General features: G+C 45.4%; 1 protein-coding gene across 2 annotated transcripts in view; it reads right to left on the reverse strand.

Moving 5' to 3' along the window:
- Positions 1-2,706: 2,706 nt before the first annotated feature.
- The window catches only part of RBM5 (RNA binding motif protein 5), a 29,402-nt gene continuing 12,997 nt past the window's right edge, over positions 2,707-19,111 (reverse strand). Inside the window, exons 7-25 of one of the 2 annotated variants that reach the window (XM_025455920.3) lie at positions 18,470-18,553; positions 16,542-16,602; positions 16,004-16,069; positions 15,373-15,533; positions 14,849-14,946; positions 14,181-14,268; positions 13,919-13,996; positions 13,763-13,835; positions 12,786-12,871; positions 12,301-12,385; positions 11,999-12,090; positions 8,288-8,449; positions 7,319-7,468; positions 7,168-7,239; positions 6,213-6,392; positions 5,820-5,894; positions 4,663-4,760; positions 4,452-4,581; positions 2,707-3,359 (exon numbers count right to left, since the gene is read on the reverse strand). In XM_025455920.3, coding sequence (XP_025311705.1) covers positions 3,234-3,359; positions 4,452-4,581; positions 4,663-4,760; positions 5,820-5,894; positions 6,213-6,392; positions 7,168-7,239; positions 7,319-7,468; positions 8,288-8,449; positions 11,999-12,090; positions 12,301-12,385; positions 12,786-12,871; positions 13,763-13,835; positions 13,919-13,996; positions 14,181-14,268; positions 14,849-14,946; positions 15,373-15,533; positions 16,004-16,069; positions 16,542-16,602; positions 18,470-18,553 — 1,965 coding nt within the window. In that variant the 3' untranslated portion in view covers positions 2,707-3,233. The remainder of the gene's footprint in view (positions 3,360-4,451; positions 4,582-4,662; positions 4,761-5,819; positions 5,895-6,212; positions 6,393-7,167; positions 7,240-7,318; positions 7,469-8,287; positions 8,450-11,998; positions 12,091-12,300; positions 12,386-12,785; positions 12,872-13,762; positions 13,836-13,918; positions 13,997-14,180; positions 14,269-14,848; positions 14,947-15,372; positions 15,534-16,003; positions 16,070-16,541; positions 16,603-18,469; positions 18,554-19,111) is intronic. The other variant, XM_049097581.1, reaches the window with a different exon arrangement.

A 19,111-nucleotide genomic window follows, 5' to 3' on the forward strand; every position in this document is an offset into this window, starting at 1 on the left:
AGCAGTGCAGGGACTAAGTGGGACAGGAGGGCCCTCCCTCTGGTTTGTGCCTCCAGCTGGAAAGCAAACCCCCCCCCCCCCCCCCCCCCCCCCCCGGCTTCCATCTTTGGGAAGCTGGGTGAGAGTAGGTGGGTATCCCCTGCCTTCTGCTGAAAGCCCTGGGCAAGCTTGCCCCAACTCCTCAACTGTACAAACAGGCTGTGGGGTCGTAGTGGGCCCTGCAAAAAGTATTTCTGCGAGTCAATAATCAGGCTGGTGGGTGAAGGGAGTGTGAGAGGCAGAAATGCATTTTATCGACCACAGAAATTATTTACCTGCATTGGAAAGAAATGCTAAGAGACTGAAGCACTCATTGTGCAGGGGTCCTGCTTGGCCCCTGCCCCACAGCTGGGCAACAATGCCCCTTCCAGCCTGAGGGAATTCCAGGGTGGGGGTGGGGGCAGGGGACCTTCAGAGTCTGACAACTTGTTGCTTGTCTGGCTCCACACATAGCGAGGCTAGGTCAGGTCCTCCTGACTCTCAGAGACCTGGAAGAGGCCCTGGGACCCTCCAGTACCTCAGAACTAGTTGAGAACCCCTACCCCCACCCCCCATAACCTAAACCAGCCTGGCCCCATAGACGATGGAGTGCTGCCATCTGGTGGCCACCAGCAGCACAGTGTCCTCCTCCAGGGCCATCTCCCCTTCATGCCCCACCTGTCCCTGAGGACATTCATCCCTTGGGAATCAGGTTGACTAGTGGCTGGAATCTGGGTGCCCTTGAGACCCCCCCCCCCCCACCCCCAGCCAGATTGCATGCCTGGGGAGCTTAGCTCAGGCCTGGCTGCTCATCTGGGCTTTGAAACTTGTTTGATGCATGGCCACGACAGCTGCTCCTGGATAGCCCTCAAAGCCTGAATATTGCAGCAGTTGTCTCAGCCAAGGGCAGGCTGGACTTGGGATCCCTAGAGAATCCAGCAAGAGACCCTTCCAAATTTGGCGTTTGGGTTTCCTTGATTAGGACGTTTGCACTGCCCTCACAGCACCCCATCAGGCATGGAGGGGGAGGATTAACAGCTCTGGGAGTTGGGCAGGACATAGCACACTCATCCCTGGCCTTGGAGTTGGAGCAGACCATGGAGGACTGGTGGGGAGTGGGCATGCCTGGGTTCTTGGGGCTTCAGCTCTGGTCCTCAGGGATGAGAGCCATTCAATACCCAGAAACCCCCAAATGTGGCCTAGCATGAGGCCAGAACCAGAGGTACAGCCTGTCAAACTTCAAGAAATGGGCTCAGATGGAAGGTGAAGGCTGTAGTTAACTGGTTTGGCATGCCAGTGATGGGTGTGGCTGGGCAGCAGGTTGTAAATGGAAATGGGGGCTTCCAGCTTGAGGGGCTGGCTCAAACCACTAGGGATAGACACAGACATCATGTTTGTAGGGAAGCCTATGCCAGGCTGAAAGATGTTATGGTCCAGAGCAATCTTTGTGGGACCTCTGAGCAGCAGAAAATGATGTCTGCACCAAATGGTATGGGACAGATTCAAGTGCTTTCCTGGTGTGGGGCAGCCCATATGGGGCTCAAGATGGCTGAAGGGGGCCTGGCTCCCCAGCCAGTGCTCAGCTTTGGCCCCCTCCACCCCGTCAAGAGGCTTCCACTAAGCCTTTAATGAGCTGGATGCATGTAATTAGGAGCTTCCCAGATTTCAGGATGTAGGTCTTCATCTGTAAGAATCTCCCATACTGGCTGTCAGATCCATTAAACTAGGTTGCTTATGACTGTTACCCAGGCACAAAGACCAGCAGCATGTCCATGATGCACAAGGCTCTGGAGGTGGGGCTGAGCTCCTCCCCAAGGCTGATTCTGGAAGGCAGGCATCTGTTGGACCCTTATTTGTGAGGTTTCTGACTTACCCCACGGAAGCCCAGGTGTGGGGCTTCTGCATTTGCCTCATCTTCCAAGGAACCTGTGGGAGGCTGGCTGGGGTGAGGGCCCATAAGCACTCACCTTCAAAGTATTTCCTGAGCGCTTTTTATCCCTTTAAAGGGCCAGGCCTGCCTGAAAATAAGAAAATGTGACCAGCCACCAAAGCTGTGGCATTCCAGCTTGGAGAATAAGCCCCCCTCCCTAACTATATGCCAAACATGGAGCCCATACATGGAGTTCAGGCAGATTATGCAGGATGGATCCCCCATCACCACATCGAGTGCCAGGTAGCCTCAGATATACTTCCTGCCCTCGTCAAGTATGGGGTTACTGGTCAAGATGATGACAAGGATGTGATGACCTCCTTTAGAATGGTAAACCCTACAAACCCCGAGCTGCTCCTCAGCAGCTGAGGTGAACAATGAGGGGGGTGCATGGAGGAGGATGGGGGAGGAATGGGGCCTCAGTCCCCATTCCCCAGCACCTCAGCAGGGCAGGAACAGCCCAACACAGCATGCTGGAGTAGTCTGCAGAAATGGGAGAAACAGAGGCACTCACACTCACTTTGGTCTTTAGAAAATTGAAGTGGAAAAGCTGACTCATTTATGACTGAATTTTCATGAAGAATTTTAAGACATATTAACAAACTCTTTAACTTAAGAATCTAAACATGATTAGAGTAAGAAAAATAACAAAATACTACTTATAAATAACTTTTAACACACTTATCTCACCACCAGGCTTGACTAGCTCAGACATGCTCTGCACACCTGGTCACCCAAGAATAAAGAGACACAGACACTCATTTTTCAAGGTATTTCTTTTGTAAAGGAGCCAGATTTGGCAACTAGACTGAAAATCTTCCAAAATTCTGTACAAATGTGTAATATACAAATATACACAAGGCTTTTGCCAAGAAAAGACAGCACAACAAATGACAGAGGCGGCTTTGGTGTCACATACCACCTAGGGCATCTCAACACCCCGTAGGAATGCGAGGGGCTGACAGACCACGACATGGCTACACATGTAAAACACACTACATTACACTATATACACTGAAGTATAAAAGACCCACCGTCCCCTTGGCCAGCTCACAAGCCCTCTGGCAGGAAGGAAGGCCATTCACCAGATAGCCCATATAAGGGGAACTCCTTTAAGTGGGAGAACCTTGTAGAATGGAGTGGTTCGCCCTAAAAACTATTAACAGCACAAGGCATGCCCTTAAAGAGACAGGTAGGTGCTAAGAGTGAATTTAGGAGATGGTCCATTCCTTGTGCTCTGAGGAGCTCCTTGTCATCTTTCCCTCCCTCCCTCTTTCTCTGCATTTCACTCCATCTCAGTGAACCGAGCAAACATGGCCTTCCGGACAGCATCTTTGTAGGAATCCGCACCCGACAGTCCGTATGCACTGCCTTTGGCTCCTAGGCCAGCTCCTTTTAGCCGGACTTGAGCCTAAGGGAACAAAATTTCTGTCAGCAAATGGCAAGTAGGGTGTGGACAGCTCCAACTCCGTGTCCAGGCAATTCCCAACCAAATAGGACCGCCCACCACCGGGGACAGAAAAGAGAATGTTTTTGAGACCTGACGTAGGTTTAAGGACTGAAGGAATAAAATGGTCTAAGGAAGACAGGCAGAGGGAGACATATTCCACAACCCTGCTCAGCAAGCTTGTGTGTCTAGTAAGGGCCCCAAAGCACTCCACTGAAGCCTAGGAAGGCCTGGTAATTATGGGCACAGATCATAGCAGGACAGCCTGATGTCAGCAGAACTTGCTTGCACGAGACAAACATGGTCTGTAACAGTCTGACCTAAGCCGTGTTGCCTGGTCAGAGAGAGCAATCCCTGGTGGTGCTCTTGTCTAGAAGGCTGGAGGGCAGGGACTGCTGATCCTGAGATTATATCTCAATCTGAGCTCTGACCAACTAAAAGATTTTTCTTCTTCTTCTTCTTTTAAGATTTATTTATTCATGAGAGACACAGACTGAGAGAGAGGCAGAGACACAGGCAGAGGGAGAAGCAGGTTCCTTGCGGGAGCCCGATACAGGACTCAATCCCAGATCCTGGGATCATGACCTGAGCCAAAGGCAGGTGCCCAACCGCTGAGCCACCCAGGCGTCCCAACTAAAGGATTTATCATGGATAAAACTCCTACTTAATCAGAATTTGTTTTATACATAACCAAGATCACTTAGAAAGAAATGAAAGCATAGTACACCTTAAAAAACCCAATCTAAGTACATGGATCTGAGTAGGTGTGAAGTAAGAGGCTGTTCTTAACAAAGGACATAGACATATACAGTTCTCACAAGATGGCTTTTATCCAAAGGTACCAAAAGACCAGAAAAGTCAAGTAAGGCACCACACCCATTCCTCCCAACTGCCATTTTAAAAGGGGGGTGAAACAAAGTGGTGGCGCTGCCCAGAAGAGACTGCCCTTTGTGGTAAGGTAAAGCTGCCCCTGGACCCCAGGCTGTCTGGGTGCTTCCATTCATCTCCTCAGTAGAACAAGCCTACAAACCACTGAAGCCCAATCTTACTGCTTACCTCGATGGGGGCTGTGATGCCTTGACATTTTCTTCCTAAACCTGAGCCTTCCCGCCAACCCATGGCCTGCAGCATCTTGTTGCCAATGTTACTGTGGTCAATGCCATCTTTGGTGGGCTGCTCGTAATTCCTGCCAGTGGCAAACACACAGTTACTTAAAACAGCCAGAGCCCCTGCTAATGAAATGGAAAAGGTACACAACAACACATACACAGTGCCAGCATCAAACTGCTTCTTGCGCTTGGGCTCTGGAGGTTCTGGAATGCCGTACTTCTCTCGTCTCTCTGCAGCTCGATCTCGGTATTTCATCTATGTGGGAGAACAAAGGATGCTAGACATTCAGATCTAAATCTTCCAACAGCCTGCCTGACACACTGAGACTTCACGATTACCACCCTCAAGGACTATCCTAATCTGGAGCGTGGCCTCTTAAGAGTGGTCTGAAATACCAAATGCCCCTTGTTTCCCTCACTGCAGTTAGTCCTATCAAAAATGGTGGGTGTGTAGGGACTGTGTGGAATCTGGGGCAGAGCTACACCTGCAACAAGGAATTTTATTTCATTAGCTATTGCTTGTCAAGCTCTTTGACAGGCCTGCTGAGCCACTGGTGCAGCCTACCAGTATCTAGAGGAAGAGGAGGGCAGAGCTGCCATTCCTCTTACCACCTGGGACAGGTCCACCTCCAGGGACAGATGGCACCAAGGAGGCTTCCAGAGACCCATTCATCAGGGAGCTGGTACTGTAAACAGTGGAAAAGAACAGGAGAGCAGAAGCCCTAGCTACAGATAGCCTGAACTATAAAATTAACGTGGAGTGAGAAATTTCAAGTAACTTGTCCACTTCATCTCTAACCCACGGACCTCTATTTGGATTTTAAAACTGGCTGGCTCTCAATCTGCCTCATGAACTATTAAATGCCTATCCATTATTGGCCTCACTTGCTTTTGCTGCCTTCACTCCAAACCCTGCCCTGCCTACCGCTTTCTTCCTTACTATTTGTAATTGTCTTATGTATGTAATTGTCTTATGCCCTGATGTCCCTTGGGCCTAATGTGAAGCCTCCCTCATTGCAGGCCAAACAAGATCACATTCTCCTTACTAAAATCCAGTGTACCTCACCAGCAAGATAACCTGGTGTTTAGGACTTGTGAGCTGTCTTCAGGATGTGCTTCCGTGCATCCTCGTAGACATAGTGCAGACCTCACAATGCACACAGATCCCAGGTCCAGGCTACATGAACCACAATGGCCAGGTGACAAATATGTGACAAATCCTGCCTTGCCCCTGGGACCTGGAACTAAGTGCTACAAATAAAAGCTAAAGGCAGATAAAGATACTCCTCCTAGTGGCAAAGTGATCCTTATTCACCTCTCTCTCCCTCAGCTCCAAGGCTTCCAGCTCCTGCTCACTCAGCCTGGATCGTCGGTAGATATCCATGTTTTGCTGTAAGAAATTTGACAGACATGGTAAGAATTTAGACCAAACTAATTTGAAATGTCATTTCTAACAATATCTATCTATTCTAAGAGTCAAAGCCCAGTTCAATATACCATAGCATGAAAACCAGAACCTGATGTATATGGAGCCCCCATGCTCTTTAACACTCTACAATCTGGAACAGACCACAATAAGAATAGCCTTTTGAAAGGTGATCGAACACTCCATGCAGGGATCTGCCAAACCTTCACCACAGTCAGGCCACTTGTGACACTTTGCTGCCTTCCCTCCCTGCCTTGGATCAGCTCAGAGAAGCATGGTCACCTTGTGAAGGTCTGAGAGCTGCTGGTGCCTGACCAGGGCATCTCTGTTGGGGAACTGGCGCCGGCAGAGCAGGCAGGCCATCTTTTTCCAGTCGGCCAGCTTCTCTTCCTCACTCTCCAGTCTCTCCACTAGCTCCTCTTCATTGTCGCTGTCACCACTGTAAGCAGCAACCAGACCCCTCTGGGAACAAGAGTGTGTCGTTGGAAACATACAATAGGAAGGAGCCATGACTATATGATAAAACACGCAATTCAAGATGTGTGAGAACTCCCACTGCCCCAAGCCATATTTCAACAGTGTGGAACAGTCAGGTCCTCAAATGCTGGGCCTGCCAGCCTCCTGGTATCAACCCTCCTGAGGCCCAGGAAAAGTTCCTGGATGGCTGTTTTCAAACTACTCACCACGTACGAATACCCAAATATAACAGAGTAGTGGCCCACCTAGACCAGTATCTACCAAGTAAAACATGTTTTATTGTCTTGATTTTCTCTTCCCAGACCATTAAAATTCTACTTACAAATGCAATAAAACTCAACTGAGCTTAGGAATTCAGGTTTCATTCACTGCTCCAGCTCACTAGCTCTCACCCAGAAAACAAAGCCTTGGACATGGATTCTATGTGCAGGACCTGCTCTAAATACCCACTGATAGTGAGCACATCCAGTTTTAAGTAGGAATCACAGCCAAGATGAAGGGGAGATACCCAGTGAGATAGCAAGCACAAATATGGCCTTAAAAACACTGGTGGTGGGCAGCCCGGGTGGCTCAGCGGTTTTAGCGCTGCCTTCAGCCCAGGGCGTGATCCTGGAGTCCTGGGATCGAGTCCCACGTCGGGCTCCCTTCATGGAGCCTGCTTCTCCCTCTGCCTGTGTCTCTGCTTCTCTCTCTCTGTCTCTCATGAATAAATAAATAAAATCTTAAAAACAAAACAAAACACTGATGGTCTTCTACTTACCTTGAGAGGATTCTCCTCATCTCCATTTCGCACCAGTTCTGGGATGAGCTGCTGCCTTTCGGCTAAGGCTCCCTGGGAAACACAGAACAAGTCATAAGCCTCACATTTTACTTAAGTTCCCTTTATGAAGTGTGGCCATTCTTGCTGTTACCTTTTTCTCAAAGAGAGCAAAGCCAGCATCTGCCGCAGCGGACTCTCTCCTTTCTTCTTCTCTCAAGGAGTTAACAGGTTGAAAGCTATTTTTAAAATTTTCTTTCTGCTTGTTTAAACTCTTAGCCCAGCGTTCCATATCTTTGGCGATCTAGTGCCAGACAACAACCACGAAAAACCATTTAGAAATACAGGACTTTAGAAAACTGTCTCCTGTGCCACAAATAAGCAGCCATTAAAGGTCTCACCTCAATCACGTGCTCTGGAACAAAACCCCTTTTGCCCTTACTTCTACCTACAAATATCTTCATGAAATGCAATGCATACACCCAAAGTCATTAACAAATACTGATTGAAAAAGCCTGTGAAGCTTCGAGGATATTTTTCCTTCTAAGTATGTATACAGGCAACTGACAATGTATGGTAACTTAAAAGTAATTTACAAAATGCTCTGTGAACTTGATGTAAATAAGATATGTGGCCCAGTTTTCTTTTGTTTTGGTTTTTATTATTCATTCATTCATTTATTTATTTATGATAGACATAGAGAGAGAGAGAGGCAGAGGGAGAAGCAGGCTCCATGCAGGGAGCCTGATGTGGGACGATCCCGGGACTCCAGGATTGTGCCCTGGGCCAAAGGCAGGCGCTAAACTGCTGAGCCACCCAGGGATCCCCTTGTTTTGGTTTTTAAGATTTTATTTATTCGAGAGAGAGAGAGAGAAGAGGCAGGCGGCAACATAGGCAGAGGAAGAAGCAGGCTCCATGCAGGGAGCCCGATGTGGGACTTGATCCTGGGACTTCAGGATCACACCCTGGGCCGAAGGCAGGCGCTAAACCACTGACGTGACCCAGTTTTTAAAAAGATTCAAATAAAGCCGACACAGATGCCACACCTGAAAACACAGAAAGAAAAAAAGAAAGCCCAATCCTCTAGAGAGAACTGAGTTCCCTTCCTGGGTCATGGTCTCACCTGCTGGGCTGTTTTGCTCTTGGGTTTCTCCTTCTTTTCCTTCCCCTCCTTTGCAGGAGGTAGGCCCGTCTGCTGGTGGGAGCTGGACTCTGCAGCTGGCACGTAGGTCTCCTTCTCCCCATCCCAGTAAAGGTACTGCTGGGTCAGGGAATTGTAGTAGTACTAGAAACAAAACACAATTAATGCAGGCTTTCTGCTTTGTCAAACCCTTAAAAGAATATTTTGTTAAAAAGACATATCAAGGGATCCCTGGGTGGTGCAGCGGTTTGGCGCCTGCCTTTGGCCCAGGGCGTGATCCTGGAGACCGGGATGGAATCCCACGTCAGGCTCCCGGTGCATGGAGCCTGCTTCTCCCTCTGCCTAGGTCTCTGCCCCCCTCTCTCTCTCTGTGTGACTATCATAAATAAATAAAAACTTAAAAAAAAAAAAAAAAAAGACGTATCAAAATTCTTTTGTCAAAAAAAGGAAACACAAACATAAAACACGCTGTGGAAAAGTATTTATTTCCTGCCTAGAAAGAAGCTGCTGTACATGCTGGTGTGGTAAGAATACAGAACTAGCCAGTGAAGAAGTATGAAACTTCTGGGACAAAAGTAGAATATGGTTTCTAAAGAGTGTAGTTCCATTAATCTAATCCCTGGGCTTGGAGTGCACCCAAAGAGCCATGTATCTGACTCCTTTTCATAGCCCATTTATACAAACCAGGTGGCCAGAACAGGTGGTACAGAGGGTTTTTTTTTTTTTTTTTTTTAAAGATTTATTGGGAGGAGGGTGGGGGGTGGAGGTGAATGGGTGACGGGCACTGAGGGGGGCACTTGACGGGATGAGCACTGGGTGTTATTATGTATGTTGGCAAACTGAACACCAATAAAAAAGAAATTCATTATTAAAATAAAATAAAAAAATAAAAAATAAATGATTTATTATTTATTATTTTTAGTAATCTCTACATCCAGTATGGGGCTCGATCTCAAAACCCTGAAATCAAGAGTCCATGTTCCACCAACTGGGCCAGCTAGGCACGCCTTAGAGGAGGAGCTTTTTTTTTTTTTTTTTTTTTAAATTTTTATTTATTTATGATAGTCACAGAGAGAGAGAGAAAGAGGCAGAGACACAGGCAGAGGGAGAAGCAGGCTCCATGCACTGGGAGCCTGAATGTGGGATTCGATCCCGGGTCTCCAGGATCGTGCCCTGGGCCAAAGGCAGGCGCCAAACCGCTGCGCCACCCAGGGATCCCGAGGAGGAGCTTTTATTTTTTATTTTATTTTATTATTATTATTTTTTTTGGAGGAGGAGCTTTTAATCACACATCTTCCATGACAACCAGTTAACAGCCAGTTCATCATCAGGTTCAAACATCTGGAACCCTTTGGACACCCAGGCAACCAAACACAGGGTTGTAAAATGCCAGCTTGGGAGTTGAAAGGTGGTAAGTGAAGGAACTGGATCTGACATATGTAGGAAGAACTGCAATAGCAGATAGGTAGCACCTATCTCTCCTCCTCCTCTTCTTCTTTTTTTAAATGATTTTATTTATTTATTCATGAGAGACACACACAGAAAGAGAGAGAGGCAGAGACACAGGCAGAGGGAGAAAGAAGCAGGCTCCATGCAGGGAGCCTGACGTAGGACTCGATCCCAGGTCTCCAGGATCACACCTTGGGCTGAAGATGGTGCTAAACTGCTGAGCCACCCGGAATGCCCCTTCTCCTCTTTTTTATTGCCTATTCATTCACTCTACCTGCTTAGCAGGGACCCAGGGACATGATACGCTATATCTTTTCTGGGGAAGATGGCATGGGTCAGACATAGGAGTCACAGCTGCCTATGGCCACTAAAAACTGCCTGGGTAATGGTTAGACTTCACAGGCAAGAGAACTAGAACCATACAAGACTTGGCTTGCTCACCATTCCACACCTCACTCTCAGAAACCACAAGCTCTCAATGCCAAGTTCCTGTTAAAAGCACTTATTTTACTATCCTATATATATAGCTCCCGGTCATAAGTAATTGTTTATTTATGGAGTGTTAAAGCTGTCTTTCCTCTTTAAAATAATATACCACTACCAAAAATAAAACATCACCCCAGAGATCTGCTAATTTCTACCCACAGATCAGGACACTAAGTAAAAGAGGCTGGACACAATAAGTCACATGCTGTCCACCTCCACTTACATGAAATGCTAAGAGGCAAATCTGCAGAGACCAGAAAACAAATAGTGGTTGATGGAGGGACTCAGGAGGGACTGCTAAGGGGACAGGTTTCTTTTGGGGTTAATAAAAACATTTTGGATTACAAATAAATAAAGAGCAAGGGGTGTCTGGCTGGCTCAGTTGGTAGAGCAGATCTTGATCTCAGGGTTGTAAGTTCAAGCCCCAGGTTGGGTGTAGAAATTACTTAAAAATAAAATCTGGGAAAAAGAATAAAAAATAAAATAAAATCTGGGGTGCCTGGGTGGCAAAGTCACTTAAACATCCAACTCTTGGTTTTGGCTCAGGTCTGATTTTGGGGTTGTGGGATTGAGCCCTGCACTCAGTGGGGAATCTGCTTGGGTTTCTCTCTCCCTCTCCCTTTGCCCCTCCCCCTGCATATGCTCATGTGCATCTGTGTGTTCATGCTCACTCTATGAAATAAGCAAATCTTAAAAAAAATTTTTTTAAGGTGCTGCCTGGGTGGTTCAGTTAGCTGCCTGACTCTTGATTTCAGCTCAGGTCTTGATTTCAGAGTTGTGAATTCGCCCTGTGTCGGGCTCCACACTAGGTGTGGAGCCTACTTAAAAAAAAAAACAAAACCTCAGGGGATCCCTGGGTGGGGCAGCGGTGTAGCGCCTGCCTTTGGCCGAGGGCGTGATCCTGGAGACCCGGGATCGAATCCCACATCGGGCTCCCGGTGCATGGAGCCTGCTTCTCCCTCTGCCTATGTGTCTCTGCCTCTCTCTCTCTCTCTGTGACTATCATAAATTAAAACAAAACAAAACAAAACCTCACATACCTAAAAACAAACAAACAAGCAAACAAACAGTGAAGTTTAGCTCAATTAAAAAAGTACACAGGAAGAGAAACCACATTTTCAAACTTCTATCTAGGTCTTTACGTAAACACTAACAGCCATCTATAAATTTTATTGACAGGGCAGCCCCGGTGGCTCAGCGGTTTGGCGCCACTTTCAGTCCAGGGCATGATCCTGGAGACCTGGGATCGAGTCCCATGTCAGGCTCCCTGCATGGAGTCTGCTTCTCCCTCTGCCTGTGTCTCTGCCTCTCTCTCTCTGTGTCTCTCATGAATAAATAAAATCTTTAAAAAAAATTTTTTTATTGACAAAATAATCCATGGTCCTAGAAATCAGACTTGTGGTTACTGAAGGGGGGGGTACTGGCCAGCAGGGGGCATGAAGGAGCTTTCAGCACACTAGGAATATTCTCTCATCTCAGCGCTGATATAGGAGTACGTACACATGTAAACATTCTAAGAAATGTACACTTCAGCTTTGTACCCTTTTCCTATATGTACACTATACCTCAAAAACATTTTTAACATTTAAATGATAAAATTCCTAAAATAGAAATTACATCTTGGTGGTTCTGAAGAATTTAAAACCAATCTGGGCCACTTACTCCTTTGCAGGAGTTATTTCATGTCATGCTTCATAAATGGACTAAGTGAAATGAAGATATTTTTAGTGAAATTGGGGAGGAAAACAGTGCACTTACCTGTGAGTTAGGGTCATAGTACAGCCCTGTTGTTGGATCATAATAATATCCTGAAGATTCGTCATACTGGTAAGTGGATGTGTCAGGCACTGCTGCAAAAACAAAAACCAGCACACAGTCATTCCAGGTAAGAAACAAGCTTTACTTGAAACTCTAAACCACTGAGATGTGGCAGGCCTTAATGGTCTTCTCTCATATCCCCAAGTGTCCCTCTGACACCCACAAAGGGAGAAAACGCTTACTAGACACAGACAACAACTAGGACCTTCCAACTGTCAACAGCCCCATGAGGTTTGGCTTACCATATTTGGTACCAGGAACTACACCAGTGGGGGAAGCGGCTGGGGCCTGTGTACTTGTGCTAGTGCTAGGCTGTGCTTCCTCAGTCTGGAAAGAACAGCAGCTTCAATATAATTTCAACTGTAAAGCCTCTTAAGAGAACTAAATCACTGCAATGATTCAGGAGGAAGGGCTCCCCTGACAGACATACTGTAGTAATGATCTAGGGCAATCCTTGAACAAAAAACACATGCTGACAACTTTCTTCCTAAAAATCAAGTTGAAGCATGCAGGAAGTATCAATACACCCTGTTTGGAATCTTATGTTCTAAATACATACCCCAAATTATTTTATCATCTAATACTACCAGAGAAGTAAGGTCGGAATATCTGTATATTATTCAAACCTGGCTCATGCAGCAGGAAAGAATAATACTTTATAGCAAAAGCAAGCCAGCCCCCCCACCTCCCCGCATCACCAGTTCTGTATTTAGGACAACAGGATTACCGGAGAGCTGGGTGGATTGGAGGTCTGATTATACAGCTGGGGACTCTGGGACACTACAGCTGCTGAGGTGGTGGTCACTGCTGTGCCTAATGATAAACACAGAGGTTAGGAAGGGCCGAGGCACTAACTCCAAGCCAAACATCTTTATCTGTAATGCCCAAACTAACCTTCTGTCTTTGTATACGTTTTTGTTTTTGTTTTTTTTTTAGGTTTATTTATTTTTAGAGGGAGAGAGCAGAGGGAATGGGTAGAGGAAGAGGGAGACTCAAGCAGACTCTGCGCTGAGACTGAAGCAGGGCTTGGTCTCATGAGACTGAGATCATAACCCTCAGCTGAAACCAAGAGTCAGTCACTTAATCAATTGTGCCACCAGGTGCCCGTGTAGATGTCAGTTCTTAATAACTTAATTCCCACTGAACATCCTGGAACCTCTAACATTTTCATTTTTATGATCCTTTTAGAATGTCACATACAAAGTTAAATATTCTGCATGATGGTCAAGAAAAAGGAAGAGAAGAATCTCTAACTGGTCTGGGGTTGAGAAAAGATTTAACTATAAACTTTTAGAATTCTTTTTTTTTTTTTTTTAAACTTTTAGAATTCTAAAACAAAAACTAAAGCAGAAGTTTCTTACAATGACCCTTCTGATTGATGTCTGGGCATGAGACTTTATGGCCACACTCTCTCTGCTCACATGAACCTATGTAGGAACCCATGATTCCAAACAAAGCCAAGGGAGATACAAAGTTGAATTCTAAGAATGAACATTCATCACAATACGGTCTCTAAAAGGCTGTTATCCTCTCCTGATCTTCCCTAGAACCTTAGGCACATGGTGACAACCCTGAATATGTATCCCTTACCCTCATCTTGCAGGAAAACAGATACGTGGCTTTGGGTCTAGTTAGAACATCTAGTCCTATCTCCTTAATGATAGCTGCTTAAACAAAAGGTAAAACAGAGATGAAGTTTACTACCTGATGCAGATGATGCATCAGATTCCAATCCTCCAGCTTGTTGCTGATAAAACTGTTGGTAATCCTGTGAGTACTGAAGAAAAGTCCACTGTTAAAGCTGCTATTCTCAGACCTGCTCTGGAGAGCAGAAGTTGGATGCTGGTCAAATCTACCTACCTGAGCATATTGGGCATAGCCATCTTGGCCTGGCTGCAGGTAACTGTAGTCAACACTGCCTCCTTCACCACTCTGAGACTATAAAATGTCAAAAGAAAAGGATACACACAGGTGAGGTTAGTGGACATCAAGGAAAGAAGCCAGGAAGTACTTCCTAAAACTGACCTTGGAGAGCTCCTAAGGCACCAGAGATCACTTCTGTGAATTTGGGCACCACCACCACCACGCTATTTTGAAAAAAATTTTAACAATTCCTTCTTACCTGGGTAGATGACCACTGAGCAGCAGCAATGGCTGTACTGGCCACAGAGAAGGCGCTGACCCGGTTACCATCTGGGAGGACCAAGTCTCTGAAAACACAAAAATTCCATCATGTGGTTCTATCTCAGCATGCTCCCAATCTGCCAAGGAAATAGCAATTCACTCTAGCTTTTGTTGAGAGCTCTCAAATGCTAGCAAGGCCTCATTTCTCCATGGGTGAGTTCCTTAGTGGGCAAATGTCTCTGCAGTATCACTGTTTTACTGTGTATCCTACCTTCTAGTAAGGTGTTTCCTGGGTGAGCAATGATACTACAAATGGGAAATTTACATCTCTGGACTGAGGCTCACTCTATATGAAACTATAAGCATGCTGTTCTGGAAAGAATTATTTCCAGATGGGTTTGCACTATCCTGAAGCTGTTTGCATAGCACATATTATCCACCCATCTGTCATGTGTGCCTCTGTCCTGTTCTGAAGTTTTCTGGCAACTGTTTTTTCAGGACAGGAGAAATATACTGTAAAAGAAGACAACTGTCTCCCTCCCAACCTTGGCAACCGGGGAGGATTGTATCTCAGTGTTGAGAACATGGGCTTAGGGTACAGTTAGCAAAGCACCCCTGGGCAAGTGTATAAGTACAGCGGTTTGAAATAAAAATAAAGCTACTCACTTTCTGGCACTTTTTGCAAAATCAACCCCAATAGTTTTGCCATCAATTTTCAAAGGAGGGTGGAGACTCTGCAATATCTGAAGGAGCTGAGAGGCATCCTGAAGGAGAATGTCAAGAAAGACAACTTTGTCATGTAATTAAAAATCTCTCCCTACCACCAACTCCATTCGAAGTTTAGCTTTCTATTAAAAAAACAAACAGTAATTCATTATTGTTTGTGCATATGAATCCTTGAGGAGAAAAACCAGCCCTCTTTCTTCCAGTACATGAAGGTATTTCATATGTTTAAAGGAGTAAATGCTAAATCAATCTAAAATAAAGGAAGAAGGAAAAATTAAACTGTGGCTCAAACTTTAGTTATGCTAATTATCTACAGGTATACACATTATTTTTTACCACTTATCACATGTAGCCCTGACCTCTGGGCTCCAGGAGCCTTGCAGACAGCATTACAATTAGATGAACCGCATTTGCCTCTTAAAGCCTAATTTCTTGTAAAAGGAAAGATTGAGTGAGCACCTCACCATTGCAGAAGACAGCTGCACAAATGCGAAGCCCCTGTTCTGCTGGGTCTGTTTGTCTTTTATGAGGCGAATATTATTGACAGCTAAGGATGCGTAGGGAGACAGTGCTGTCATGATGGAATCCACCACAGTGTGCGGGGCTATGTTTCGAAGTATGATTGCTGGAGGTGAAAGAGACAAATGACATATATGTGCATTCCCACCACCGATACTTTTTTTTTTGTTTTAAAAATTTTTTTTTTTATTTATTTATGATAGTCACACAGAGAGAGGAGAGAGGCTGAGACACAGGCAGAGGGAGAAGCAGGCTCCATGCACCGGGAGCCCGACGTGGGATTCGATCCCGGGTCTCCAGGATTGCGCCCTGGGCCAAAGGCAGGCGCCAAACCGCTGCGCCACCCAGGGATCCCAGCACCACCGATACTTTTTAAGGCAGGTTCAAGGACAAATACTTAAATCCATTTTGGGAGAGTCCTAGTATACCTTGCACTTTGACATGGAAAAGATGCTAAAAACCAAAACTGAGGCCACAGCCATTCTAAAAACCCTATTCATTAAAAAAGGATAAGAAAACAAAAACTTCTGAGTTTAACTTCTACCACAAAGGCCAAAAGAGCATAGTGGAACTTACTATCACAGTAGTAATCCACAGACTGAACAGACTCTGTAGTTCCAGGGGGCACTTCCTGTTCAGAGTCTACAAGGGAAAGAGACAAGGAGACTCAGTAACATAAAGAAAAACAAACAATAAACCAGTGTATTTTTAGTAAAGAAATACATTCAAACCTCAAAGTTCAAACCTCAAAGCTTTAATTTTAAGTAAATGTAAGCATTTATTTTTATTTTACACCATCTGTGGCTATAATAATACATGATTAATTTCGACGTGATAAACGTGGAATGCGAAAATTGGGCCAGTGGAGGACTGACATTACTTCAGTACTAAAGAAAAGCAGGAATAGAATACAAACTGTGAACAGGCTTAATTTTGGAAAATAAAAGAACTCTCTGCACCCACAATCATCAGAAGCATCTACCTAACATAAGGTAAGAAAGTTTAAGAATTATTTGTTGAAATGTCCTACAATCTATACTTTTCCTCAGGCTTGCAGACAGTCCAATTAGTCAGGTTTTTAATGCATATTCCAAATAGCTGAGTTTGGGCTTACCAAACTTGTCCGCTCCACATCGGAAGCATTTTAGTCTTTTCCTGAAATTGTTAAGGCAGCACTGGAAGAAAAAAAGTTTTCTCTGTAATTATTTCTCACAGTAGGCCAGGCTTACTAGTAATGAAATGGATTAGAGCAATATGGCCATGGACAAGTCCGAGGTAGCAAATAAAAGAACAGAGTGATATCACGTAACCAAGACAAACGGGAAGTCACCTAAAAATTTAAAATTTTATATGTTTTACTATGTGAATGGAATTCTTCCAAGAAAAACAAATATTTTTTTACTTTTAGAATTTGTTTATTCATGAGAGACCAAGAGAACAAGAGAGAGGCAGAAACATGGCTGAGGGGGCAGGTTCCTTGCAGGGAGACTGATACAGAACTCGATCCCCAGACCTGGGATCACACTGAACCAAAGGCAGAAGTTCAACTGCTAAGCCACCTGGGTGTCTCCCAGGAAAAACAAATCTCGATATATTTTGAAGTAGAATTCCATTTTTATCAAGTTCGAGGAAAGCTTCATTTCACCCCAAAACTTTATAGCAAACCCTCCAGTGGTGAATTTGTTTCTTGCATCAGAAGAACACTTAGTGGGATCCCTGGGTGGCTCAACAGTTTAGCGACTGCCTTCGGCCCAGGGTGTGATCCTGGAGTCCCAGGATCGAGTCCCACATTGGGCTCCCTGCATGGAGCCTGCTTCTCCCTCTGCTTGTGTCTCTACCTCTCTTTCTCATGAATAAATAAATAAAATCTTAAAAAAAAAAAAACAACCCACATTAAAAAAAAAAAAGAGGAAGAACACTTACTATATGGACCACTCTAGATACACAATGTAACAGAATACTGTCTAGCCCCTACTGGACATGGTTCACATGCAGAACAAAGATTCCAAGTACTCTCAGAATGTCAATGGCAACACCCAATGCTCAAAATGATGCATTGGTGGGGCACCTGGGTGGCTCAGTTGGTTAAGCATCTGACTCATGGTTTCAGCTCAGGTCATGATCTCAGGGTTGGGGGATTAAGCCCTGTGTCAGACTCCACACTTGGTGGGGAGTCTGCTCAAGATTCTCCCCACTGACCACTTGCATGTGTTCACTCTTTCAAATCAGTCCTTTATTTTTTATTTTTTAATATCTTATTTATTCACGAGAGAGAGAAAGAGAGAAGCAGAGATACAGGCAGAGGGAGAAGCAGGCTCCACACAAGGAGCGCAACGGGGGACTCGATCCCGGGTCCCCAAGATCATACCCTGGGCCGAAGGCAGGCACTAAACTGCTGAGCCACCCAGGCTGCCCTCCACTGATCCTTAAAAAAAAACAAAAACAAAAAACAAGGGATGCCTGGATGGCTCAGCAGTTGGGCGTCTGCCTTTGGCTCAGGGCATGATCCGCGGTTCCGGGATCAAGTCCCAAATCAGGCTCCATGCATGAAGCCTGCTTCTCCCTCTGCCTTTTTGTCTCTCATGAATAAATAAATAAAATCTTTAAAAACAAAAACCACAAAAATAGTGCACTGGTGACAGCACTATAATGTTTTAATTTTATTTGTTCGTTCGTTCATTCATTCATTATGACACAGAGACAGAAAGAAGCAGAGACACATAGGCAGAGGGAGAAGCAGACTCCATGTAGGGAGCCCGACGTGGGACTTGATCCCAGGTCTCCGGGATCACACCCTGGGCCGAAGGCAGATCCGCTCAACTGCTGAGCCACCCAGGTGTCCCATAGACCTTAATATATAAATAAATAAAATTGCTAGTGTTCTAGGGATTCTAGTACCTATACAGGAGGACCCAAAAAAAGTCACAAAAATCACTCTATGATAAAAGCTGGTGACTGTGTATTTTCTAGTTTCCTTGTTCAAAGAAAAAAAACAATAAAACCCAAAGGATTTTTGTCTGTTTGCAAAGAACATATGCTTACCTTGTTACAAAGCCAATCTTCAAACTTAGGTCTGGGATTGCTATAATGCATCGCAATGTGCTTTCCTTGAATCACCAACTTTTTCTGTAAAAAAAAGAAGTAATTAGTTATTCCCATTGTGAGGAACATGTGTCCATTTTCCCAGGGCAGAGCACACTTCGGAAAAATCAGTGCTCTGGAATTAAATGGACAACATACGGGGAAGACCAACCACCGCCACCTATACTCTGCCCATCCAATCCTTCAGATAGGCAGTAAGAGAATGGGATGCGGAGTAAAGGTAAACGGAGTCAGGGAGTGCTGAGAAAGCTGCCAAACTCTAACCGCTGACATGCACCAGGCCGTGTCTCCAGCAGAGACAGAAGTCCTAACATTCAGCATTGCCAGGCTGCCTGAGAGTGACAGTCTATTTCAAAAAGCAGAAGACACAATTCTCCCAGTTCTGAGATTGCCTCCTACTTTAGCCTCAGCATGGTGTCCTTGGGCTTCGCTTCACTTTTCCCCCAGTCCCCGTCCTTATGCAAAGTAAATCCTTTCTAGTTCCCCTTCCCCAAACTCTTGCTTCAGGATGTGTCCTCTGGGGGACAAAGGGAGGGGAGCTCAGGTTTTTTTGGGGGGAGCTCAAGTTTAAAGGGAATCTGG

This window comes from Canis lupus, chromosome 20, assembly GCF_003254725.2.
Source record: "Canis lupus dingo isolate Sandy chromosome 20, ASM325472v2, whole genome shotgun sequence".
Lineage (NCBI taxonomy): Eukaryota > Metazoa > Chordata > Mammalia > Carnivora > Canidae > Canis > Canis lupus.